The 27,018-nt window shown below is 43.9% G+C and overlaps 1 protein-coding gene across 2 annotated transcripts in view; it reads right to left on the bottom strand.

Moving 5' to 3' along the window:
• Positions 1–307: 307 nt before the first annotated feature.
• Positions 308–27,018, bottom strand: part of akt1 (v-akt murine thymoma viral oncogene homolog 1) — a 50,933-nt gene continuing 24,222 nt past the window's right edge. For both annotated transcript variants that reach the window (XM_080414966.1, XM_080414965.1), the window contains exons 3-14: positions 23,748–23,876; positions 20,114–20,225; positions 19,212–19,338; positions 16,582–16,713; positions 16,376–16,441; positions 14,650–14,718; positions 14,119–14,244; positions 12,054–12,182; positions 4,838–5,052; positions 2,960–3,047; positions 2,068–2,170; positions 308–985 (exon numbers count right to left, since the gene is read on the bottom strand). In XM_080414966.1, coding sequence (XP_080271092.1) covers positions 906–985; positions 2,068–2,170; positions 2,960–3,047; positions 4,838–5,052; positions 12,054–12,182; positions 14,119–14,244; positions 14,650–14,718; positions 16,376–16,441; positions 16,582–16,713; positions 19,212–19,338; positions 20,114–20,225; positions 23,748–23,876 — 1,376 coding nt within the window. In that variant the 3' untranslated portion in view covers positions 308–905. The remainder of the gene's footprint in view (positions 986–2,067; positions 2,171–2,959; positions 3,048–4,837; positions 5,053–12,053; positions 12,183–14,118; positions 14,245–14,649; positions 14,719–16,375; positions 16,442–16,581; positions 16,714–19,211; positions 19,339–20,113; positions 20,226–23,747; positions 23,877–27,018) is intronic.

Genomic DNA, 27,018 nt, shown 5'->3' on the forward strand with positions numbered 1-27,018 from the left:
AACGTTCTTTTTTTAAATGGGTGTTGGAACAGGCAACCAGAAACGGGTCTCTTGGTGAATACAAACATGGAGAACAACAGGGTGTGCAAACAGCTTTCATACCATTTTCATAACGATATCACTCTGATTCTGCAATCATCACATCAGACTGTATTCCACAACTATTTCACATAATGACATCATTGAGATCTGTTGGTGTCTTGTTTGGTAACGTACTCAAATTGGGGAGGAAATAGTTAATAAATATCCCTTCTACAAGTTGACATTTCAGTTTCAGGGAGAATCACGTTCTACAACAAGTCACTAATGCAGACATTTTTGATTTTATTTGATATGGTACATTCATTTTTTTTGAAGCCCAACAGGTTTTGAAGACAAGCTCATGAGGGTAGAACGAGCCGCTTTAGCGAAGGTCACATGATTTTTGAACACACAACGTATATAATCATTGGTCACATCTATGCTGTTGGTCCACTGTATGCCATGTTGTCCACTTTAAATGGTCAATTCATTATCAACTGGTTCATTTATTATTATTTTTTTAATACAAGATGTCCCTTCTGCAAATTCACAGCAATGGTCTAATTTGTGAAGAATACCGTTTCCCTATTCAGCGTGGCGCACGAACGCCTGTTCTGTAGACAGCGTAACAAGCAGGAAACGCAGGGTAGTGTTTATCTGTTCCAAAGGCCACACAAAACAGCCACAGTTTTCTTTGTTTGTCTAGTATTTCCTCCTTCCTGTAAAACCGAAACTGGCAGATTGTAATAGAATATCCACCAAAGGTATTTGTAGACAATGCGGGGAGGAGAGGGCCGTGGCCCCAGTCTTTCAGCGTTCAGTCGGGGTGGGGTGTGGGGGGGTGAAAGGGAGATGAGATCGGAGGAATGTATGTATATGCTTGTTCAGGCCGTCCCGCTAGCTGAGTAAGAGAACTGCGGGAAATGTGGCCTCCTCTCGCTATCGTAGGGCTCCATGAAGTCATCTAGGAGGGAGAGAGAGAGGGAAGGGGTTAAGGTTGGATCACAGTAGGAGAAGAATGGACAAATTCAATTCATCCTTCCGCTCTGTGGGAGTAGCTCAGTATTATTACATTTATCAATAACAATTGTGATATTTATCTATTCAATATTGTGATCAGGAAGTTGATAACGCTGACTAGCATGCTTATGGAGAGAGAGCGAGAGAGAGAGATGGACGGAGGGGAGACTTGGTAAAGTTGGGTACAACTCTTTTATGTCTCTGGATCTCCAGGAGAGGGCAGAGTGCTCTCAGGAGAGCCAGGAATACCTGTGGAATAGTTTGTAAAATCATTGTCACTCATTGTCACACCCCCACTCCGCCAGCATTAACTCCAGCACGACTATCATTCCTGTCAAGTACAAGATGTGCTGGGATGCCAAACCAGCAACGATTAGAATTCAAAAGAGAAAAGTGCGTCGGGCGACGCGTTCTCTCATGAGCCGACAGGCAACAAAGTTTTAATTGGAAATGAAACTGAAATGGAATAGTGACAACCATCTTTGGGTCTAGACATGTAAAATAACTGGGTAACACTTCTAAAATAAACACGGTACCTGGCTTTAGTGGCTGGAAGTAATTGAAGGTTCCAATTTCTCACTATCATTCTTAGTATATTCTCAGATGGCGGGGGGGGGGTTATAATACGTGTCAGAAGGCAATAACAACTAATTTACTCTCGGAGGTTAGACAATTCATGTGACCTGTGCACTTTATCACAAACATAACAACACAAACTCCAAGTCATACTGATGTTCTGTCTGATACAGAATAGTTGTATGGTGTGAGTGTATATTAACTGTGGTGTCTGCGTGTGTGTGTGTGTGTGTGTGTGTGTGTGTGTGTGTTCAGATTCAGTTTATTGTCACTTAAATGCACTGGTCAGGTACATACATCTGAAAATCCTAAGCTGGGAAGCTTCACCACAATAAAAAACAACAGCTTAAAACAAGATTATAAAAGAAGACACAACCTAACAACACTCAATAAAAGTATGTGTGTGTCTGTCTGTCTGTGTGTGCGTGCGTGCGTGTGTGTATCCGTTACCTTGTCCGGGTGGTGTTATAGTGATGGTCTGTCCTGTGAACTCTTCATCGAAATACCGCGTGTCGGTCTCTGAGGTAACCTGGGGCTTGAAGGGTGGGACCAACTGTTGGTTGCAGAGGGGACACATGAGGACATTAGCACATCAGTGCCGTCAATCACTCTGGCAACAGTTGTTGTGGGCCTGGTGACATCTACAAGGTCTCTCTTGGCGGGTTCACATGCTCAGATGTTTGGGCTTGCTATCCCCTCCCTTAAAGCCTGATTTATAGTTTGTCGTACGGCGGTGTCAGGAAAAATAAGCTGATTCCTGATACGTCGTGAGCTTGCAGACAGTGGTGGGAAAAGTACTACATTTTTTTACTTAAGTAAAAGTATCAATACTGCAATATAAAAATACTCGTTACAAGTCAAAGTCCGGAATTCAAAATGTACTTGAGTAAAAGTACAAAATATTGGTATCAAAATGTACTTAAAGTACCAAAAGTACTAAAATGTTTGAAAATAGCCTAGGTATAAAATAGGGCTGAAGTGGTTAATGTATGTTTTATAATGTAATAATTTATATCTAGAAAGTAACTAGTAACTAAAGTTTTCAAATAATTGTAGTGGAGTAAAAGTACAATATTTGCCTCTGAGATGCAGTGGAGTAGAAGTAAAAGTATTGAAAATTGGAAATACTCCAGTAAAGTAAAAAATACCTCAAAATTGTACTTAAGTACAGTACTTGAGTAAATGTACTTAGTTACTTTCCACCACTGCTTGCAGATCTGTCTATTTCTGACACGCGACACGACGCGCGCGTCGTACGACGGGGCATAATTAGGAGGTAGAAGACCACAACAACAGAATAATGAGGGGAAGTTGAAGTGACATAAAAAATGCAGCAACACACCTTCTTCTCGTAAACGTCTTGCCATTCAATCCCTGCAAAGAACCTATGCTGCATGATCTCCTTGGCGTCGTCTGACCCTCCTCCTAACCTGGAGGCCAAACGCAGCACCGGAAATTAGTCGAGACACTTACATTTGCACAGCAAAACTGTATAAAATTGTATTTAAAGCTCCAATTCAGAACTTATTTTTATGAATAAAACGTTATTTTAACCAATCTGTAAGGCAGAATATGTTAATACAATATAAATATATAAATAGCACGTGTCCCTGGGTAGCACACCTACTGGTTGACAATGTCAATCATTGCAGACGAATTGGACACTTAGCTGTGCCGTCTTGTAGTTCATACTTAATTGCAATTACCTCTCTCCGTAAGGTTTAGAGACAATAGATATAATAGGATTCAAATTTTAAACAATGTCACAAGATGTTTAAACGATATCTTATTAGAAGAATATCCACAGATGAATCACAACTGTGCTGACATACAGAACAGTGTAACAGCACGACCTTGCATGTGATATTGTTTTTTTATACCACAGGTCACTACTATGATCTATTAATTAAGTAATGGGAGACAACAGCTTGTGATTTTTGTTTATTTGGCTCCGTCAACAAATATAGCTGCTTCAGGACTCCGTCAACAAAGATGTTGCTTAGCAACATATAGACCAAATAGGCTGAGTGGTTAAATAACAAGCTAATGGAGTGATTAGACATTACGGACGGTGACATCGAGACGCGTTGCTACAGGCACAGACGCTTCAGAAAGGCCTTGGCAAACAGGGGCTGTGTCCACTCTGAGCGTTTGGCTGCTAGCGCTACCGCTGGACTTGGCAATCTTGTTTAAAAGCACTGTGACCAATGGTGCGACTCGTGCTAAAAAGTTGAGAATATTTCAACGTTTATGCACATCTAAAAACGGCCTTCTTCAGCGTGTGCCCGGTTCACTTTATATTAGACCTGTTAAACCTATACATCGTTATACCTTTCAATCCGGGACAGCTATTTTTAGAATCAGCCTCAGGTCTAAATCGGTTAAGGACATTTCAATATAATTTAAGTTAAAGTAATACTAGGTAACGTTTTCAACAAAACTAAAGTTAAATTGTATATCTTTTGCGAGTGGCAAAAGTTTCACAACACCCACTCCGTGAATTTCACCCCCGGAAGCCTTTTATTTATATATTTTCTATTGAACGTGTACGGGGGGGACTTTCCCGGGAAAATGACGTTCCTGGCCAACGTCATGACGTCGTGGCCGACGTCCTCAGGAACTACCGCAACGGTTTCCTGTTTGGCCAGGAACTACCGCGCTATTAACAAAAAGGAACCTCACGCTGATTTTAAGATAATGTAGGATTGGAAGATCGAAAAAGAACAGAAAAAGAAAGCACAGCTCATGGTAACTAATGCTCCACTGGCTAAGAGAAACGATCCGTAGATAGTATAAAACAATTAAAAGATCGCTTTTTGAAACGCTTCCGGCTTCCGGTGAAAACGAATGGAATTCTGGGTAATCGAGGACTAGGGAAATTGTATGCAGTGACGGTAGTGACCAGCAGAGGTTGCTAAAAATCGTTATTTGTGATTCTGCATTGTACAACTTTAAATCCTATTGAATATTGTTCAGAAATAGCTGATCTACAAGCTCACAATATGTTGCATTGTGAGCATTGTAAGCGTGCTGTGAGCGCGTTGTGAGCGTGCAGCTCACAACGCCGATATATCAGTCGAGCTCTAGTGAGCACCACAGTAAACAGTGCTGTTGTACTGCATATCAGCACTCGCGGAATGGCTCTTGTCCTATCAAATTCCTCGGCCCGGAGCCAACTGTTGTACTGTATAATGTTATAATGTACTGTATAACTCCTCACCTCTGCTTGGGGTCTTTTTTGAGCAAGCCGGAGAGCAGAGAGCGTCCTTCGGGGCCCAGCGTCCTCGGGAAGCGGATGTCCTCCATCAGGATGAGCTCAAACAGTTTCTCGTGGTCCTGGTTGTAGAACGGCAGTCTGCCGCACATCATCTCGTACATGACCACCCCCAGGCCCCACCAGTCCACAGCGCGGCCGTAGTCGTTGTCTTCTAGCACCTGGGAAGCCATTAAAAGAACATTTTTAATGCTTTTTTTCTTCCCCAAATACCTGTAAAGAGACTGGGAGGAAGGCGTTGATGTATTCTACGCCTTCTGTCTGGAATACGGTGAATTGATCTCGTTAAATGTTTTAACAATTAAAGTCCTATATACTTTGATGATGAGTAAATGCTTATGATCTACAAGCTGACAAGCTTGTAGATCTATTATTTTTTTTAAATCTGACAATGTTTGACAATAATGACGTGCCAAAAATAGGAACCTCACATTGAAAGTGATTAAAATTCCAAGTTAATGAATTGGGAGGCAAACTTGTTAAGGTGTCTCCCTTGAACAAGAGATTCTTGACCACTAGAACCCCAGCATCCATACGTATTCTGGGGAGGAACATTAGCCAAAAATATTGCGACACATTCGGAGCTTTCCGGCGAACAGATTTGGTGTAGACTGAAAAACGAGCGCACCACCAAGTACAGTGCCAACTCAGGTCTATTTTACTAGTCTAGAGAGGGTTTAAGTGGTTCATCTTAATAGGTCTTTGCTGTATGAGCGGAGTCGCTGTGGTGCTTGTACTATTTATGTACTACTTATGTACTATTTTAGCATATAATATTGTTCAAGGTTATTTGGTGCTTGGATTACTGGGCCGTCACTGATGTCAATTAATGTGACAAAACCAAAGAATCTGTTTTATTTGTCACATCACAGGTTTACAGGTGTAAAGCAGTGGGTGAAATCATTTTTCTCGTGCCAAATTCCACATTCACACGACGACAACACCACCACCGTGACAAGATATTGCGAGTATAAGAAGGACTGCTAATGGGTTGTTAATGAGTGAACGCAGATGTGCACGGTAGCTTCATCGCCGCCTACGCCGCTTGCCCGTTATCACGTGTTGTGCTCGGACATCAGAAGGCTCTGTAGGCTGTAGCACATATACAAAGCATAGAGGCCGCTGGACTGCCCCCCCCCCCCACTTCCCCAATTCACTAGCCCTCCCTCCTGGTCTGGGCTTTCCAGGCAGCCCCAGCCAACACTGACTCACATCTCACATTAGGAGCACGGATAAAGTTTCCCCTGGAGCCCTGCATATTTAATCACCAGAGGTCCATGGTACACACACACACACACACACAGACACACACACACACACACACATACATACAGGCATGCAAGCACACACGATTTAATCAACAAGCGACAGAGCTGTGTGTGGGGGGGGGGGGGGGGGGGACTGTCCCGGTAAGCATACATAAGTGTCTGGAGCGACTATAGCAATACAATCCTTTTTGTACGCAAAGCACACAGACGCGTACAGCCGCCAAACGTGCGGGGGCAAAATGTTTCATCTTATTCCCCAAAAATTACTTTTTCCTTGACGGTTCTTAATGAGTGCGACCGCTCCAGCTCTGTGCTCTGTGAGCAGAACAACCTGTTGCATGACTAATGCACTGCTGAGTGGAGTTGTTCCAAGGTCCCCGGGGACATGTACTGGATTCTACCTCGCCAAGGCAGCCGGATGTTGAAGGTGAAATCTAGACAAGGAGAACAGTCTGTTCTTTTAACCCATTGATACCTGGAACGCATCTGTGTCACTTTAGATGTCTTTGGCTATTCAAAAATAGCAGATATACAAGCTCATAGCGCGGCACCGAGTGCCGCGCTACGAGCTTGTAGATCTGCTATTTTTGAAAAAAATCTTGGAAAAAAAATCTTGAAAGAAAATGTTTTAGATTTTTTTTTTCAAAATGTTTCAAAATTTCAAAACTTTAAAAAAACCTCAGGTCTTAATGGGTTAAAACCTCCAGCAAGGTGATTCAGCCCCCAAGAATAGAATCATAAAGGTAAAAAAGACATGGACGGATTAAATGAATTAAATATGGACGCGCCGCGGCCCGCCGGCCCCGCCAGCGACGGCCCTGAAAACAGATGGACTGACGTGTCCGTAAAAGGAACAAAAACTGCCGTGTGCGTGTGTGACTGTGTGTGCGTGCGTGTGCGTGTGCGAGTGAGCGGACAGCCGCGGTTGTGTCTTTGGGCACGCTGGCCGGCGCTGCGGTGAGTGGCGAGCGTCGAGGAGGTGGTGGAGGAGGAGGACGACGAGGTCTGGGAGGGCGGCGGGGGGGGGGGGAGGGGGGGGGGAGAGTAACGTGAAGCCGGCCCGGTGCTAGGATTACTGGGCCGTCTCTATTTCCAGCGCTGCTGTCGTGTGATTCACACCGTGCGACAGCTGGGCCTGCAGCTGCCCCATATATGTAGAAGAGCTCCACAGCTGTGAAGCTGCCAGGAGCACAGGAGCCAAGCTCATCCCTCATACACGTAACCAGGACTGCCTGCCTGCCTGGGCCCCCAAGCCCCCCCAACCCAACGCCGTTCCACTGCCCCCAAAGGAGCAGAGATGGGAAGGGGGGGGGGGGGGTGGAGAGGAGAGGAGAGGGGAGACAAACACTCGCTGTTGCTCCAGTGCTCTAGTTCAGTGGTTCTCAAACTTTTTCATGTCAAAGGACCCCCAAAATGATATGCATTTGGCTACGGACCCCCCCATCGCCCCGTTCCAGGGGCCCCCAGAAGCAAAGATTTGAGTTACAAATGTTCGCTTTAAAAAATACATATATTCAAAAAGTTTGCACGTATTTTCACGATTTTTCAAAAACAGCAGATTTACAAGCGCGCTATGAGCTTGTAGATCTGCTATTTTTGAATAGCCAAAGTATAAAAAGGTTAAAATTATTGTGATGCTATATTAACACATTTAGCTGGGGACCCCCTGGTACCCCCCAAGGACCCCTGGGGGTCCCCGGACCCCACTTTGAGAACCAGTGCTCTAGTTGATACGACTGCACTCCAAACTTCTTTCTCTCTGTTAGAAGTAGGAAAGCATAATGCAATACTAAACGGAAGTGTCTTAATACGAATGGATATGAATGTTTATTGAAGAAATAGCTGTGCACCAAATTAACAACTTAATACAATAGCAGAAGCATATTGCATAAGTATAGTGATTATGTAGCTACACGTTTCAAACTAGTTTTCTTCCTCAGGTGCACTGAAACGCATAGCAACAACTGCATGTACTATATATGACTACAGTCACCTGTGTTCCTGGCAGTCGCACTGCCGTTCTTATTTGGAACACAGCTATTGCTTCAATTAGCGTTAATTGTTTTGTTCTTTTGCAATCAAGGAGCTTCTTAGTGATATGTTATGGTTTGGAGTGTATACTTGGAGGCCACGGTTGTTGTGCTCATCTCTTTTAACCACTTAAGCCCTACTGTCTAAGTGTCTATACTTTTGTCAAATAGCGAAAATAGCTGATCTGCTTTTGATTCTTGTTATTTGACGAGGTTTTTGGACATTTTCTCTAATACTGACATGTCCAAAAAGGGACTCAAGCTGGAAAGTGGTTAAAAAACTCTCTAGTAGTTCTGCAGCCAATGTTCCAACTTTGCCGGTGGAACTCGGTTTCGCCGCACTGACTAAAAGCTTTCCTGATCATCCGTGTCAGTTATTCTCTAAAAGTGTCTCAGTTAATACTAGTTTTTCATCCCCTTTGCGTACTGAGAGTTAATTTAAATTAACACTCAGGGTGTTACTGTGTGCTTAATAAGACAAGGTGACAAAACGAGTCCCGCCTCGCTGCCGCCGCTAGAGACAAACCAGTTCAGTGCTGCTGCTGGGCAGAGGGGGGGAGGGGGGTGGGAGGTTGGGGGGGGTACAAAGCCCCCCTCACCCCCCCTGTTTCTTTCTCTCCCTCCTGCCCTGGGTGGAATATTCCCAGACGTTACAGCATTCCTGTGCAGCGCACACAACAAGGTCATTGTTTACTGCAGAACAACCTGTAACACTGCCTGGCCCGGCGCTCCACGGAGACGCTTGCCAGTGACCCTGGTTGCCATGGTAATGCCCCCTGATGTCTCCCTGCGCTCTCCCTCTCCGCTGCCATCACAAGGCTCCATTACTGCGAGGACAAGTGAACTGTCAGGGGCAGGTGGATTTTTGTAGGCAGTTTCAAGGGGGAAAAAAACGAAACAAACAAAAACACAAAACGCCCAAAAAGTGTTTTATATTTATCCACTTTAAGCCCTATTTTATACTTTGGCTGTTTTCATAAATTCATACATTTTTGAAAGATTTAGAAAAATGTTAAGAGATTTTAACCTACAGCATAAAGACATGTGGACGCCAGGGTTGTGTCTCACGCCTGCTCAGGTGTGAGCAAGTCATTATGAAAGAAGAGTTCTTTTATTGGCTCAGATCTTGGCGCTGAGCACCGAAGGCCGGGTCAGGCAGAGAAGAACAGAATGAGCCTCTGACAGATGAATGAATGGGGCTCAGGGACGTGTTGGTGGGGGCTGCTAACGGGGGGGGGGGGGGGGGGTCTGAAGGACTGAGGGGTTGGCGTGCACATCATCATGGCCCTGGCTCTGCCCAGGTCAGGGATGGCATCCCGGGCAGCAGCAGTGAGCCCCCAGGCTCCCCCAGTGCCATACAACAGCTGTAGCCAATGTGGCACTTTTTCTCCAGGGGCGGAAGCTCGCGTTTCCTGACGCACTGCCAAGCCCCCCCCCACCTCCTTCCCAACAACACACACACACGCACACACACCCACACACGCACACCCCCTTTAGCAAATTCCGAATGGAGGCTAAAAACAACGATCCAGCAACTGTGTCAACATGGTCACCCTTCTCCCCGGGAAAACATTCTTTTATGACGAGAAGGGGCTGTCGCAAACTCACACATTCACCCACACACACACACACACACACACACACACACAGCTGACATTCACAATACCATATCGTGTTGCACGGACAACTCCAGCGCTTGTCATACCTGCACGCAATGGGGGAGTAGCCACGCCCCTGTACACGGAGAACCCTCCCTAAGCAGCGAACGTGAGGCCCCAGAGGAGAGCAGGACGCCCTGCCCTGGCCTCAACGCAACACTCATTAACTCACAGTCCTCAGCTGAAGATTAGACAGGCATTCAGGAACAGCTGCCCATTCTTCCTACATACCTCGCACTGACCAAAGTCTGGCCACACGCTACATTTTTCACTTTCCGCATTCAAGTCGTGCCACCCGGCTATGAGTCTACTTTCATGTTTTATGTGGCCCTAATTGATTTATGTTTCATAATCCTTAACCACTTTGGGCATGTGGCACATTTCTTCAGCAAATTTCAAAATAAATAGATAAAATAAAACATGGCCTAAATAGCAGAATAGATCTACATGCTCACAGCGCGGTGTGATGTGTTGTGTGAGTGAGCTTGTAGATTTTTAACCTTTCACCAAGTATATGGTTAAGCCTTTCTCCGGTTGAATCATACTGGTAGGTACTGCACCAGCTAGGGGTAATTTCAACATGGTTTTTGATATATACTGTCCTCAGAGTCATCGCAGGGGGGCTGCCACTTTATTGTTTGATGGTAACGTTTTTTTATTTGATTTTTCAAAATATTATGTCTGAAAATACACATTAACATGAATCCAACATTAAACACGTTACGATAGCAAAGATACATTGTAAAGATTTTCTTTTTTACACAACACTTTGTAAAGGCTGTGGCTCCACAAGTGCTAAATTAGTGGTGAATTGGACTCGTCATGAAAACGGTCAAGAAGAGTGCTTTGGAAACACTCTATCTCGCTCTCTCTACTGTCTGGGCTGCTGCAGGAGAAGAAGGAGAAGCTCTACTTCACCATTCTCAGGTTTGACGGTTTTCATGGGATCATGCGTGTTGGCGTTATGCACGTCTACAGTGGCGTTTCTGGCCATTCAGCCTCCCTCGGCACGACGACGAGAACAAACGCTGTGATTTTAAAGAAGGAGAGCCAAAGTGATCAGTCCTCCTTACCGTTATTGAGACGGTAGGAAAACTGAGAGGGAAGGCGTAGGAGGAGCACTTTGCGAGCCTGTTTTGAAAATTGCTTTAAAAGTAAAGTTTATATCAGTATTGGCCTAATGGCTTTGAACTTTGAAGCCGTCAAGAAAACCAGAGACAGACAGATGCTTGTAAAAATGTAATAAAAAAAGTATAGAGGTGTATACTTTTGTCTCACGCTGTGTTCCTCACAGGAGGAAACCACTCACAGCAACCACTCTAACCCAGCAGTCGGTGGTAATGGTGACGGAGGCGTGAGCATTTTAACATGTACCGTAGCTGTGATCAATCTGTCGCTCAAGTTAAACATAGCGCTACCTGCTTCTGCTGCCTGCGAAAGGCTTTTAGTGAATCTGGATTGATTCAACTCAAGAAAAGGGGAAGAATTATGGCGCTCGGGCGGTGCAGGAGTAAAGTGCCTTTTCGACCACCGTGGAGTCTGGGAGTTCGAATCCACTGCGGTGCAGACGGTTTGGCCGAGGGTCTGTCTATACAAACAAACACAATTGAACATGTTCGGTGGAGGGAAGCTGGGACAGGGAGGTGATCTTTATCGCTGTACCTACTCCTACGGGGGCTGGGCTAGCGCTTGTCAGTGGGGAATGTTAAACAGGAGGAGTAGGAAGGAGGTGCTACATCCTCCCGGGTTCGGGGCTCCTCATTGGCAGGTGAGCCAGTAAGGTTACATGAATTTCCCCCGGGGATAAATAAAGGTATCTATCTATTTATCTATCTATCTACAACAGCAGTGACACCACAGAAATGGGGAGGAATTAATTGGCATAACAACTAAATTGGGGAGAGAAAAGGGGTAAAAAAGCTACTCTAAATTAAGGTTAGGAAACACTGTTTTAACCCATTCAATCCGGGAAAGCATTTTTTAAATTTATTTAGCTACATGTAAACTACACATCGTTGCTGTCGGGCAGAAACCTCTTATCTCCATATTTTAACTTTTTGTGTTTTTTTCATAAATGAATGTCCTACTTGATCACACTACACTAACTACAGTGTCACACAAAAGCATCAAAAGTAGCAGATATATAATATACGTTTTTCAGAAAACTGTTAGGATTTAGGCTGTGTTTTTAGGCCTCAGGTCGTACCTCGGGAGCCAGGTACTCAGGTGTTCCACAGAATGTCTTCATGGTGGCTCCGTCCTTGATCCCCTCCTTGCACAGACCAAAGTCTGTGATCTTTATGTGTCCATCTTTGTCCAGCATGAGATTTTCCAGCTGAGGGGGCGGGGGGGGGAAAAACGGAGTAAATTAAACGGTAATTTCATCATCAGCATAAAATCAATAGTTGGATGGAGCGAGTGAGCGAATGAGTTATGGGTGATGGACGGACATCTACTGACAAACATAATGAGTTATGGCTGATGGACGGACAACTACTGACAAACATAATGAGTTATGGGTGATGGACGGACACCTACTGACAAACATAATGAGTTATTGCTGATGGACGGACACCTACTGACAAACATAATGAGTTATGGCTGATGGACGGACATCTACTGACAAACATAACGGCACAGACTGGGGTCAGTATTCAATTGCCATTTATTTTAACCATGCAGCGTATATAGTATGTACAGTATACATTTTACTCTACATATTAGGAATATTTGACATATCTGACCTGGTTTCTATTTCTATATCTATTCTTTCCCCCTTTCTTGAAAACTGCAAATCATGGGAGCTTGTAGAACAAAGAATTTCACCCATTTTCTTTTGTTACACCTGTAAACATGTGATCCTGTGATGACAATGATGTTGAAGAACATGAGCAATATAGGCTAATTTGAGGCCTTGTGGCTGTGTATCTCACAGTGTTGTGAATTGGCATTGCGTGGCCTTTCTTTTAATATCACTGTGTCCTCTCTCTCTCTCTGTAAAAGTCACCTGGCAGCTGTAGCTCACACGTGGCCAGCAGCGCCAGGCCAGAGTCAGCACATCCTCCAATCCTGCTACTCTGGCATTTTCAGGAGAACCCTAGCAGGCTGGGAGCCTGCCTTGTAAACCCAAGGGGAGAGAGGGGGAGGAGGGAAGGAGGGAGGCGGTGCTGTGCTGACCTGGCTGGTACAGTTTTCATCAGCTGGATGAAGCCGAGCTACAGATGCCCCACGCAATACCACAGCCACCGTCCTCCTAATCCCCATAACCCCTGCCTTTCATAACCTAAGAGTCACCAGACATCTGCATCTGCTGCTTCCCGTCCTCCCAAAATTATTCGCTGGGCTCGTGGGCTCCGTGACATTTCGAAGAAGCACCTGACGCCTTAAAGGGCCAATGTGTAAGGCAGACATATTTTACGTAAGGCTGGCAGAGATTGTCCTCGGCCAGCCTTACGTAAACTGTGTCTGCTCTCTGCCTGTCTGTCTGTCTACTTTACTTTAACCCATTTAGACCTGGAACGCATCTGTGTCACTTTAGGTTTCTTAGGCTATTCAAAAATAGCAGATCTACAAGCTCATAGCGCGGCACCGAGTGCCGCGCTACGAGCTTGTAGATCTGCTATTTTTGAAAAATCCTGAAAAAATATTTTTTATATTTCTTTCAAAAAACTGTTAGGATTTAGAAAACATTTTAAGAATCGGACTCAGGCCTTAATGGGTTAAAGTATTTAACTATAACGGAAATCGGTTCTGCGATTTGCGTTCTAAATCTACAAAAGTGAGCCTTGTATGAGCCTTTTATACTATAATGTTAGGACAATGTCACCATTTCCCACTCTCTTAGCACCAATATAACATACTGAATATACTGCACAGCAACCTACATACTGTATCCAGCCAGTCCCATGCCTGTAGTACAAAAAACCCCACCAATGTCTGGGTGCTACATAGGGAGGTGGTAGTTATTTCTGTCTAGTTGCAGTAGGAGGATGGACCCTGCCTGCCTGCCTGCCTGCCTCCAGCTGCAGTGAGGTCTGGTAGTCTGATCTGGGGGAAGGCCGATCAATAAGCTCAATGGTTGCTGCTGCTGCTGCTACCGCTCTGGATGGAGGCGAGCCCTATTTATATCCTGCCAGGGGAGAAGTAGAGAGAGAGAGAGAGAGAGTGAGAGAGATAGAGACAGAGAGAACAAGCGGAGAGACAGAGAGAGAGAGAAACAGAGAGAGAGAGAGAGAGAGAGACATAGGAAGAGAAAGTTTTCCCCGACCCACCTTTAGGTCCCGGTAGACCACGTTCCTCTCGGCATGCAGGTAATCCAGCGCTGACACTATCTCGGCCCCATAGAACCGCGCTCGCTCCTCCGAGAACACCCGGTCCCTAGACAGGTGGAAAAAAAGCTGCAGGAGGTATAGAGGGAACACAGGGAGGTATGGAGGATACGGAGGGAGGTATAGAGGGAACACAGGGAGGTATAGAGGGAACACAGGGAGGTATAGAGGATACGGAGGGAGGTATAGAGGGAACACAGGGAGGTGTAGAGGATACGGAGGGAGGTATAGAGGAAACACAGGGAGGTATAGAGGATACGGAGGGAGGTATAGAGGAAACACAGGGAGGTATGGAGGATACGGAGGGAGGTATAGAAGAAACACAGGGAGGTATAGAGGATACGGAGGGAGGAGAGGGGAGAGGAGAGGAGAGGAGAGGAGAGGCATTAAAGAGAATGTTAGAAATTACTCCTTGTGAGGACGATCGATCAGATCCCCCCCGGCTACAAATTCATTGATGGTTTTTGAGCTCACCTCACCACCGTTTGCATACTCCATGACAAAGCACAGTCGGTCGTGTGTCTGGAAGGAGTATTTCAGACCCTGCAGATGGAGGAACAGAAGAAATCAATGCTGAAATTGAACAGTAATGCCTGATTTGTGCTTGGGTTGCAACACTGTGTCACGCACCGGAAACAGCCGATCTACAAGCTCACAACGCTTTCGCATTACAGCCCTACGCGGTGAGCTTGTTGTGAGCATATATATTGGCTATTTTCCATACGGGACACCGGCGTTACACTATGTATAAATCAGGCTTAATGGTTTCTGGCTGAGGCAAGAGGAACACAACTGAACCACATAATGCAGTATAGCTGCGTTCTTTTACACTTCATTTCTACAGCTTGGAGAGTTAGGAAAAACAGCGGCACGGTGTGTCAAGGCTCTCCAATTATTGTTGAATGCCAACTAGCCCCGTCTGTGACCTCTCCCTTCACAGTAGCTCTGGTACTCGGCCACGTATAGTGTTGCAATCCAAATAAAAGGTCTTTTTTTAAACCTATTTTCTAACAGCATATCGCAAATTTGAAGGTATTGACATGTTCCTACGTACGGAGAGCTGTAGTAAAAAAAGGGGTGGAAATCAAACTGCTCTCAACTGCTTAATTTTAATTTTTTACAGCTTGAGCAGAATTTTACATGGAAGCGCATTCCCGATCTGCTGCTGATGCTGGAAAATAGGTCAGAAATATCTTTATTTTCACGGCAACCCTAATTCTGGACGTGACACAAGTCCCAAGCTATAGAGATGGGTGAGGTCACAGATGGGGCTATATGCCAACTACGGGTCACATACATTGTGAGCAAAACACATTATGTGTTACCATCACCCACCACTTAAAACCGACAATCCAGAAGAGCTTTTGAGTTCAATCGTCCAAGTCTAAATGATATAAAAAAAGAGGTCTAGCACAGCTCTCTAAAACTATTCCTAGCCTGGAGAGGAGTGGCTACTGAGTCTCTTTGTAAATGATAAATGGTGCATTTATATAGAGCCTTTATCCAAATCACTTTACATGTGCATTACATTCACTCATTCACAGACCAACGGCAGAGGAAACCATGCAAAGCACCAACCTGCTCAATGGGGAGCAGTTAGACGGTCAGTGTCTTGCTCGAGGGCACTTTGACACACAGCCAGGAAGGAGCCGAGGATCGAACCAGGAACCTTCCGATTCCAAGACGGCCGCTCCACCTCTTGAGCCACTGCCATGAGTTTAACTACTTGAACCATAGCGTCCCTATTCTGGAGCGGACATTTGGCGGAAATAGCAGAGCTACAAGCTCACAATGCGTTCCAATGCGTTGTGTGATATTTATTATAGAGTGAAAACAGGATGGGGACTACTAGTATAGAGCCATGGGTGACCCCGGTCAACCAAGTTGGGTTTAAGTGTTTTTAATGAAGGTTAGGTATACGGAGGGCCTGCTAAAGCAGTGGTTCTCAAACTTTTTCATGTCAAGGACCCCCAAAATGATATGTATTTGGCTGCGGCTCATAGCGCAGCACCGAGTGCCGCGCTATGAGCTTGTATATCTGCTATTTTTGAATAGCCAAAGTATAAAATATGGTTAAAGTGGTTAAAATGACTGTGACGCTATATTAACTAATTTAGCTGGGGACCCCCTGGTACCCCCCCAAGGACCCCTGGGGGTCCCCAGACCCCACTTTGAGAACCAATGTCCTAACAGTACTTACCGTCAGGAACGGGTGTTTGGAATTCTGAAGCACTCTGTTTTCAGTGAGTGTGTGTGCCACTTCATCCTGAAAGAGACCACAAAGACTATTTGTACAACTTTCCACTATGGTCCACCATTTAGATATCAATCAATGCCCCCCCCTTCCCCTCACCCCTTCACGTGCACTTCCTCCGTAGACTTCTGACTCAGAAAGTGCACACTTACCTTCGCCACGATCACCTCCTTCTTTAGGATCTTCATGGCATAGTATTTTCCTGTGGCCTTCTCCTTTACCAGGATGACTTTGCCAAAAGTGCCTTTTCCCAGGAGTTTGAGGTATTCAAAGTCGTGCATAGTCTACAAAACCCGGCAGAGAGAGAGAGAGAGAGAGAGAGAGAGGAGCATCTGGTTACAAACGGAGGCATTAATGAACTCGCACTCTTTAACTGGCCAAGAACACACAATCCCACTGACAACAACAGAGCATTTAACCACTTTAACCCATTAAGACCTGAGGCCGCTTCTAAACATTTTCAAAATCCAAAAAAAATATTTTTCACGATTTTTCAAAAATAGCAGATCTACAAGCTCATAGCGCGGCACTCGGTGCCGCGCTATGAGCTTGTATATCTGCTATTTTTGAATAGCCAAAGAAATCTAAAGTGACACAGATGCGTTCCAGGTCTTAATGGGTTAACCCTGGCGTCCTTATTTTGGGCACGCCATTATAGGTGAAATGTTTTGAAATAATACACAATTGTCTGCAAATACCAGATTTAGGCGCTTGGGTGGCGTAGGGGTAAAGTACCTGTCCACCACCTAAAGGTTTCAAATCCACCACGGTGCATTGCATCCAGCTTGGCTGAGTGTCTATATTTGCCTGTGTTCTGCGGATGGAAGCCGGGGCGGGGCGGGGAGGGTCGACCTAAGAAAATCGAGTGCGGAGGGCGATCTTTGTCGCTGCGCTATACTCCTTCGGACTGGGCGGTGCCTGTGTCAGTGGGGGGGGGGGGTGGAGGGGGTTAATAGGAGGAGTAGGACGGCGGCGTTACGTCCTCCTGGTGGGGGCTCCTCACTGGCAGGTGAGCCAGTAGAGTAAAATAGCAGTGGCAACACAGAAATGTGTGCAGAGAAATTGGCATAATGACTAAATGGGCAAAGAAAATTTGAAAGAGAAAAAAAATTAATTAGCAGATCTACAAGCTAGGATATTTTGGAATAGCCAAAGTGGTTAAGGCACCGTACCACAGCTACCACGCAATTTTGTGGCACAGCAGAGAGAGAGAGAGAAGCATCTTGTTACAAACGGAGGCATTAATGAACTCTTAACTGGCCAAGACACACAATCCCACTGACAACAACAACAGAAGCATTTAAGTTGCCGTATCAAACCGCCACGGAATTTCCACTCGGAATTTCCAACGGTCCAGCCTATATGCGGCTGTGTCTCGGTTAACCTCTGACCCGGCGGTGCTGGTGAGAATGTTGAAAACGGTTGCGTTCGGGGACATTCAATCCGGTGGCCTTTAGACCTTCGTTTCATGACTCGTGGGCCCACGTGTGAGGGTGGTGAAACCTGGTGGACATGGTATCTGGTGCTAAGCCGTCCATGGTTGATGTTTACACATTGCGTGCCAATCGCGTAGATCTACGCGAACCTAAATAATTGCGCAGCGTGCCAGTCGCGTAGATCTACGCGAAGTGGTTGTTTTTTTTCCGCGCAGGCTCACATTTCATTGTAGGCCTCGTTCGCCACGACACATTTCATTGTAGCACCACCGGAAACGGAAATATCCGTATCCGGAGATTTTCGTTCCCATCCGCCCTCCTCCGCGGAAACTAAATCTCCATTTTCTCGGTTGTTGTTTTTCTCATCGCTGATCGCTGTTTAACCCATTGATACCTGGAACGCATCTGTGTCACTTTAGATTTATTTGGCTATTCAAAAATAGCAGATATACAAGCTCATAGCGCGGCACCGAGTGCCGCGCTACGAGCTTGTAGATCTGCTATTTTTGAAAAATCGTGATTTTTTTTTCCATTTTTTTTTTTTTCAAAAAACTGTTAGGATTTAGAAAACATTTTTAAGAATCGCCTCAGGTCTCAATGGGTTAACATAAACCGCTGTAGCTTCAAAATGGCCGATCGCCGATCGAAGCGGTCTTCTCTGGGCGTCTCACACAGCTACCCTGTGTGTCTACAAACAGTTGAACGCGCGATTTTAAAGGTATTTAGCGAGGTCTGTGGCGACGTGAAAAAAACTAAAAAACAACAATAAATCGCTGGCACTGGCGAGTACATTATGATATTAAACTCTGGCGTGGAATGTGTTAATTGTCACTCACATAATTGCGATTAACGATTGTGTGTTTGGCATTGAACATTAGAACTTATAAATAAATAAAAATATAATCTGTTTGCCTTTTAGGCTTTGTAATAAAACATTGCACAGGGCAGATATGACAAATATAAAAAATTAAGTTAAATATACAAAGAAATTATTGACATCGTAAAATGTACGCACGTAAAAATAGCAGAAATAGCTGATCTAGAAGCTTACAAGTGTTGTAAGCTTGTAGATCTGCTATTTATACAGGACCCAAGTGAAAATAGCAGATCTACAAGCCAATACTATTTTGTATGGAAATCTTTAGAAGATCATATCAATAATAATAATAATTCATGACAAATTTTAGGAAAACCAAAAAATGAAGGGATATTCACTCGCGAACCACGAAAATGGTTCCATGACCCCCAAATGGGTCCCAACTCACACGGTTTGGGAAACAGTGGTCAATAGAAGGCCCCCTCCTTTTTTAAACTAAATATCTTGTCTGAGGTGCAGGTTTCCGTACCACTTTCTGCCTGGGTTTGGTCAGATACACCTCCATGTCCATGGGGTCAGGAGACGAGTCCATCCTCTCCTCCTCTTGCTTCTGCAGGCCGTCGGCCACTGTCTGGATGGCTTTGGTCCATTCCTCCCTGGAGGGAGGGAGGACGGAGGTGGAGATTACATCAGCCCCATTTACCACCATGCAAACCCCGGCGGACCAATCAGGTGATTGTCATCTTATCAACAGGAAGGCAATTTCAACCGCCGAGGTCCGGCCAACACAGCCAGTGGACCTGAGAGCAAGTGTGCCTGTGTGTATGTATGAGTGCATGCGTGCGTGTGTGTGTGTGTGTGTGTGCAGTGGTGGAAAAAGTACTCAAATTATTTACTTAAGTAAAAGTACCAATACTACAATATAAAAATACTCTGTTACAAGTAATAGTCCAGAATTCAAAATGTACTTGAGTAAAAGTACAAAAGTATTGGCATCAAAATGTACTTAAAGTATGAAAAGTAAAAGTACTAAATATTTGAAAATAGCAGATCTACAAGCTCACAACGCGTCGCGTTGCGACGCGTTGTGAGCTTGTAGATCTGCTATTTTCAAATTGCCTAGGTATAAAATAGGGCTGAATTGGTAAATGTATGTTTCATAATGTAATAATTTATATCTGAAAAGTAACTAGTAACTAAAGTTTTCAAATAATTGTAGTGGAGTAAAAGTACAATATTTGCTTCCGAGATGTAGTGGAGTAGAAGTAAAAGTATTGGAAATAGGAAATACTCAAGTAAAGTACAAATACCTCAAAATTGTACTTAAGTACAGTACTTAAGTAAATATACTTAGTTACTTTCCACCACTGTGTGTAAGCACTGTTTGTCGTTTCTGTCTACAGCCTGAGTGCGGTGAGGTGGGGGGCTTGCCTCTCCTCGGGGGTCTCCACGTGGAAGGTGCGCTCGATGACAGTGGTCCACTGTAGGCAGCGGATGATGAATGTGTTGGGCTTCGGCCGTTCTGTCTTCATGAGCTGGCACTCTGACCACAGAGAGAGAGGGAGAGAGAGAGAGAGAGAGAGAGAGAGAGAGAGAGAGAGAGACAGAGACAGAGACAGAGACAGAGAGAGAGAGAGAGAGAGAGAGAGAGAGAGAGAGAGAGACACAAGAAGGAGAGAGGGAGAGAGACAAGAAGGAGAGAGGGAGGGGGGAGTGAGTGAGAGAGATAGAGGGATATAAGGGGGGAGTGAGTGTGTGTGTGTGTGTGTGTAAGAGAGAGAGACAGAGAGCGAGAGCGAGAGGAGGGAGAGAGGGAGGGGGGAGAGACAGAGAGAGAAAGAGAGGGGGGTGAGTGAGAGAGAGAGAGAGAAAGATAGAGAGACGGGAGGAGAGCAGAGCAGAGGCGAGACAGAACCACTGTTAAAACCATTCATCTTTATCGCCACCCTAACAGACACTGTTGGAGCGTCCGTGGGCCTCTCTGGGCTGAACAGGTGCAGTTAACTCCCATCATTGACTCGCCTCTCCTTTGAAACTTTACTTTTGCAGTTTTATTTTCAATTTGTTTATATATATTTTATTACGGGATCTGATGAATCATGAATCGTTCAGTTTTGACAAACTTTCTCTGAACAGTAAAGGAACAATTTCATAGGATTTGTGGTGCTTAAATATCTCTCATCCAGTCTGTTCAGGAATTGAGAATTTTGCAACTTCCAAAGGTTATGATGTGACGCAGAAGTATGATGGATTCACAACCGGAAAATGTTCAATTTATTGTCAATTTAAAGAAAATCTCATTGCCACTCTCTACTTTTAACTCGCAATTTTCCTAAATTCTCACACTTTTGCAGCAACTAAAATCGCTTCATAGACATTTTTTTCTTCCATCTTTTTTTCCCCCTCTTTTTTTTTTTACGATTACTCATGACGACGTGTTATAAGCAAGTTAAAGAAAAGCAGAGTCCTCCATCTGCATCTCCCTTCATGCACCAACATCTGTTCCCAAAACGGAACGTGTCAGCAGATACGTCAGGAAACGTGACAAAAAAAAAGCGGGCCCCGTCCTGATGGATGGAGACTGGGGGTGGTAGACCACCACTGAGCTCCAACATGGCTCCATCGAGGGGGTGGGGGGGTTTATCTGTGTAATCCAGCTGCAGCAGCAGCAGCGCCTCGCCATGTGTCCTCCATGGCTGGGGTCGCGGCGGTGACAAAACTCGGGAGCCAACCGATGATGGAGACGGAGCTCTGGAGCAGCACCGGGGATAAATAACCCATTAAGACCTGGAACTGTGTCATTTTTTGATTTGAGCTAAAAAGCATTATTTTACACTTTGGGCTATTCAAAAATAGCAGATATACAAGCTCATAGCGCGGCACCGAGTGCCGCGCTACGAGCTTGTAGATCTGCTATTTTTTGAAAAATCGTGAAAATGTGTGCAAATCTTTGAATATATATCGTTTTAAAGCTAAACATTTGAACTCAAATCTTTGCTTCTGGGGGGTCCCTGGAACAAAATATTTTGATGGGGGTCGGCGGCCAAATACATATAATTTTGGGGGTCCTTGACATGAAAAAGATTGAGCCCCACTGATATAGAAACATAGGTTTTTCAGAAAACTGTTGGGATTTAGGAGACTCGGCCTCAGGTCTTAAAGGGTTAAGACCTGAGGCCGATTCTACAAAATGCCCTTCTAAATCAGCAGCTCTCAACACTTTCAACATTATTATTTTTTTAAATAAAATAATCAAAAATAGCAGATGTATCAGCTCGCAGCGCGAGCACAAAGTGACGCGCCGTGAGCTTGTATATCTGCTATTTCTGAATAGCCGACGCTAAAATCTAAAAAAAAATACACGGATGCTCTCCCGGTTTGAATGGGATAATTGAAATCGGGCGGCTAATAGCCACGATAACTCACAAGTGTCAGGGAGGAAACATTTTGTTAAACAAACAGTATGCTGTCTAATTGCTCAGTTCAGTCATCTGCACACAGCTTATCGCAGCAACTTTTGTGTGATGTCGTAGTGGAAGAGACCCGGCCCACTGGGCTGGGCTGGGCAGAGCGGCGTTTCATCGTTTTTTTCCCCCCCCGTTTTGTAGAGAAAGATAGGAATGATCAAAAAAGGGAGGGGAGAACGGAATTCGATTAAGTCAAGACAAAAACAAATCGCTACAACGTTAACTGCATGTCAGGTGCCTGATGGTCCCATCGGAAGCAGAGAGACTCTCACACACAGGATTAGGGCTGATTATTTTCTTAGTGATTATTCTATCCGACGCGTTTTTGAAAGAAAAACATTATGTAAACGAATCGATGCCGAAAAATTCAAACACGATTTTTTTTTATAATCGACCAAATCGATTAGTACGATTCATACTTTGCCGTACAATGTCGTTCAATTTCAACTGCACGGGTCCCGGGCAAACGTCTAATTTCTCTTTTGGGTCTTCAGCTAAAAAGTTTGGGAACGACTGGTACTGCACCATGAATTATTCAATATTGAAAATACTTCTGAAAGCCTCAGCGTGGAAATTCCCCTTCTTGTAGTATCAGCGAAGTGATAATTTTTCTGTCTCTCTTCCATATGTCCAGCGTATGCACCGGCTTGCAATACCTAATCATACGGGACTGTTTAACAGGGTGCAAACCATTTTTCTCAATTTGTTGTCATATACAGTATATAGTATATATATTCTGTATACATATATATAAAGATTGTTCACTTAACCTTGTGTACACATAAACAAAGGTACATGCAACAACTAAAAAAACATAAAAAGGAGTCAAATGCGATAAGAGTTAACCACTTAAACCCTATATAATTAGTTGACCGGAGTCCCAAAGGGGGGTCTATACAAGGTCCCCTCCTTTTTTCGCCGTACACAAAATATCTTTGCCGTGCGATGCATTGTGAGCTTGTGCTATTTTTGCTGAATGTTCACCCAAGAAAAAGGAGGACACTAGGGTACATCTCTCGATGGGTCTGGTCTTCAAGATACTCAAGAGGATCAGTGCCGTGTTACCTGTCAAACTACTTCTCTAGAGCATTGGTTCTCAAACCTTTTCATGTCAAGGACCCCCAAATTGATATGTATTTGGCCGCGGACCCCCATCTCAAAATATTTTGTTCCAGGGACCCCCCAGAAGCAAAGATTTGAGTTACAAATGCTCGCTTTAAAAATATATACATTCAAAGATTTGAAGTTTCACGATTTTTCAAATTCTAAAATAGCAGATCTACAAGCTCGCAGCGCGGCACGATTCGAAGTGATATACAAGCTGTGAGCTTGAATATCTGCTATTTTTGAATAAGTAGTCAAACCTTTACTTAGTTAACCAGATTCCCAAGGGGGATCTATACTAACTAGGCCCCCTCCTGTTTTCGCTCTACAGAAAACATCTAGGCTGAAAATAGCTGCTCTTCAAGCTCACGACGCGGCACAGCGCGATGCTTTGTGAGCTTTGTGAGATCTGCACGGGTTCATGTGGTTAAAAAGCAGCTAGGAAGCAAAGCTAGATAAAAAGTCCAGTTGAGTTTGCGAGATGAGATACTCACGGCCTACTGAGAAGTTGTTCAGGGGGGTTTCCAGCTGGTCCACGTCTTGTGGTCTCTCCTTGTACCCAATGAAGGTGCCATCGCTCTTCAGAAGAAAGTACCGTGGCCTCCAGGTCTTGATGTATTCTCCTGGCAGGGGAGAAAGATAGGGGGAGTGTCATTGACCACAGAGTAAAACCACTTCAAGACGAGCTGTGTCTACATGCGGAGCGTTTGAAAAAAAACCTATCTAGTTCATACATACTGTAGGCTCTTTTTCACACATGGTTTAATTCTCAAAATGCTGAGCAGCGCGTGACAACTGCTTTTACATTGTGTCTTGATGATTAATGATGCACGGGGTTCTCCTTTCTCAAGGTTCTCTCCTAATTCCCAGAGGTGCGACACATTTCCTGCCATCTAATTGCTATGCTGTTCACCAGCGCTCGCTAAAATGACCACCTTGTCGTCCTCTTTCCATTAGTGTAGGTCAACCGCGGGACAAGCGGTGGTTTTAGCTGGAGTCAGGACCTTCATCCTCCCCCGTCTGTCCTCTTTTGTAGGGGTGCAACAGTTAATCAATTGTCATAATTTTATAACAATAGATAATCTGTCCATGTTTTGGGCATGTCACCATAGGGAAAAGGTTTCAAAAGATTTTTTTTTTAAAGTAGAAAACATCTGCCGTTTCAATATTTTTGCATGACACTGTTTTGAAACGAACTTTGAAACGAATTAAAAATAACACTTAGAAGTGGTTAATTGGTTTGTTGATATAAAAAAATATATATATTTTTTTTTAAAAGACATACCTGGTGGTTGAAGTTTAAGTAATACTGGGGCACTTATTGAATTTAATAAAATAAATGTATGTAATTTTTCACTGGCATAGTTTTTTTTACAGTAACGATTGCACATAAATGTGTTGTGTGACCACTTCTCTAAATACTGTTTTAGTTGTGTTTGCCGGTGTCATACCCCTTACACTTTTAAATCACGTCACACGCAGTATATTTATGTTTGTGTATATATATTCTCCTCACATCAGAACAATGGGATTTAATCAGCAAAGTTTCCCTTTAGAGTAGGGTGACCATATATTCAGCCCCTCAAACTGGGACCCTTAAATCAAATTGCACGTTCATGCACGTGCACATGTGTACGGACCATAGCGGTGTTGCATACAAACAACGACTGATTGACAAACATCAGCCTCAGCATTGAATTCAGACACGTTGTATGCATTTGATCATGTTTTCTGATTGGGTTAGGTGAGCATGTTTACATGAAAAGAACATGATAAACGTCTATAATGCAGCCACTGAAAACAACTATTATTATTGTAATTCTGGAGAAAAAAAAGGGAAAATTTTGTAGTGAATGTTGAAAACCGGGACATATTAGTGTTTCGGAGATTTCGGGACACGCAGCTTGGAAACGGGACAATCCTGGCCAAACCGGGACGTCTGGTCAGTGGTCACTGGTCACTCTACTTTACAGTTCCATTCACTCACTATTCTCTATTATTCACTTTATTATGACGATTTTGTTCAATTTTAAGCAGATGCCTGGATATAAAATGTTTGGGATGGCTCGTCTCAGAATAAGTCACATTGTTGAGACTAAAGCCATAACCTTCAGCCATGCACCTCCATTCACTCACAAGAAACACAAATGACTCTCCCATAGGCGGACAAAACTCAATTTATTCTAGTGACGGTTCAGGAAATGTTGCGCCAGATGTTTCGCAGAAGGAAAAAAAAGAAAAGAAAAGAAAGAACTTACGCACCATAACAAGGCAGCCGCACACACTGGAGAGAGATCTGAATATTTATACAGGAAAAGTGTAATTTATTTTTAATTACGGAACCGCATATTAACCCCATGCAGTGCTGGAGCAAGCTGTCCTTAATTGCCCCATTTCCTCTGACACAAGCGTGCTCTCTCTCTGTGTGTGTGTGTGTGTGTGTGTGTGTGTGTGTGTGTGTGTGTGTGTGTGTGTGTGTGTGTGTGTGTGTGTGTGTGTGTGTGTGTGTGTGTGTGTGTGTGAGAGAGAGAAGTGGAAGGGTAGGAGATCAGTCAATATGAGATCCTGTTCCCTTCCTTCAAACAAACACACACACACACACACATACACACAAGCAGACACAAACACGCAGATACAAACACAGTCACACGCACAAACCACAGGCTCCTGTCTTGTGAATCTGATCCAAGAGCTGAGACAGTACAGACAGAGCAGAATGCTTTTAATAGCATCCAATCATGTCTCCTCTACTCGGCCAAGGCGAGAACTTATGTTTTACAACATTGATGTAGTATCACGTTTCTCAATTAAATAATTGCCAACTGTGCAGATCAGCAGCAGGATGAGCTGCCTTACTTTCAGACCTACAAACACTTCATCACCTGCCTTCCTTTCAGACCTCACACTTGATCACCTGCCTTGTTTTCAGACCTCACACTTCATCCACATAAAAGGTTGTGAAAGATTCTCTAGATTTTTTAAAGATATGAACCCCTGTAGGGCTGCAACTATCGATGATTTTCTTAACCATTATTCTATCGATTAATTGTTCGATTAATTGAATAATCGAGAAGTGCATTATTTAGATATAGGCTATATCATGTTTTTAAGATGTGAACTCATGTAGGGCTGCAACTATAATTTTCTTAATGATTATTCTTAATTCTTACTTTTTCAATTAATGTAATAATCAAGAATATTCTTAATTCTTACTTTTTCAATTAATGTAATAATCGAGAAGCGTGTTTTTTATATTTATTTTATATATAAAGGAATCCACGTGAAAAGATTCAAATACATTTTTATAATTGACTAAATTGATTAGTCACTTGGACGTGTTGATCTTGTAGATCTACAATTTTCAAAAAAAGAAATGATCAATTATTTTATTCAAATATATTATTTATTATAATTAAAGTATTAAGTGATCAAACTTTTTTACAGAGTGATAATTGTAATAATAACACATTATCGAGGCTACTTTGCATGGATATGAATACAGGTGTGCCTTGAGATATTGACTTGCCTTGTGGTGTGCTGGGCACAAAAGGTTTGAAAACCACTGCTCCACGCTGAGCCATTAAACCCAAAACAAACACAGAGTGTAAAAACCACCTGATTTACGGCAACTGGCAAGGTGGCGTAACACGAATCACAACACTAGAGAAAACATCTGCCCCAGAGCACAGCGTGCTTTAGACTTCAATCCGCAGCAGATGTCCAATATGTTGTTACGTCTGCTGCCATTTTTCATCATGGCAGGGA

Source organism: Gymnoscopelus braueri, assembly GCF_963280865.1.
Source record: "Gymnoscopelus braueri genome assembly, chromosome: 19".
Classification (NCBI taxonomy): Eukaryota; Metazoa; Chordata; class Actinopteri; order Myctophiformes; family Myctophidae; genus Gymnoscopelus; species Gymnoscopelus braueri.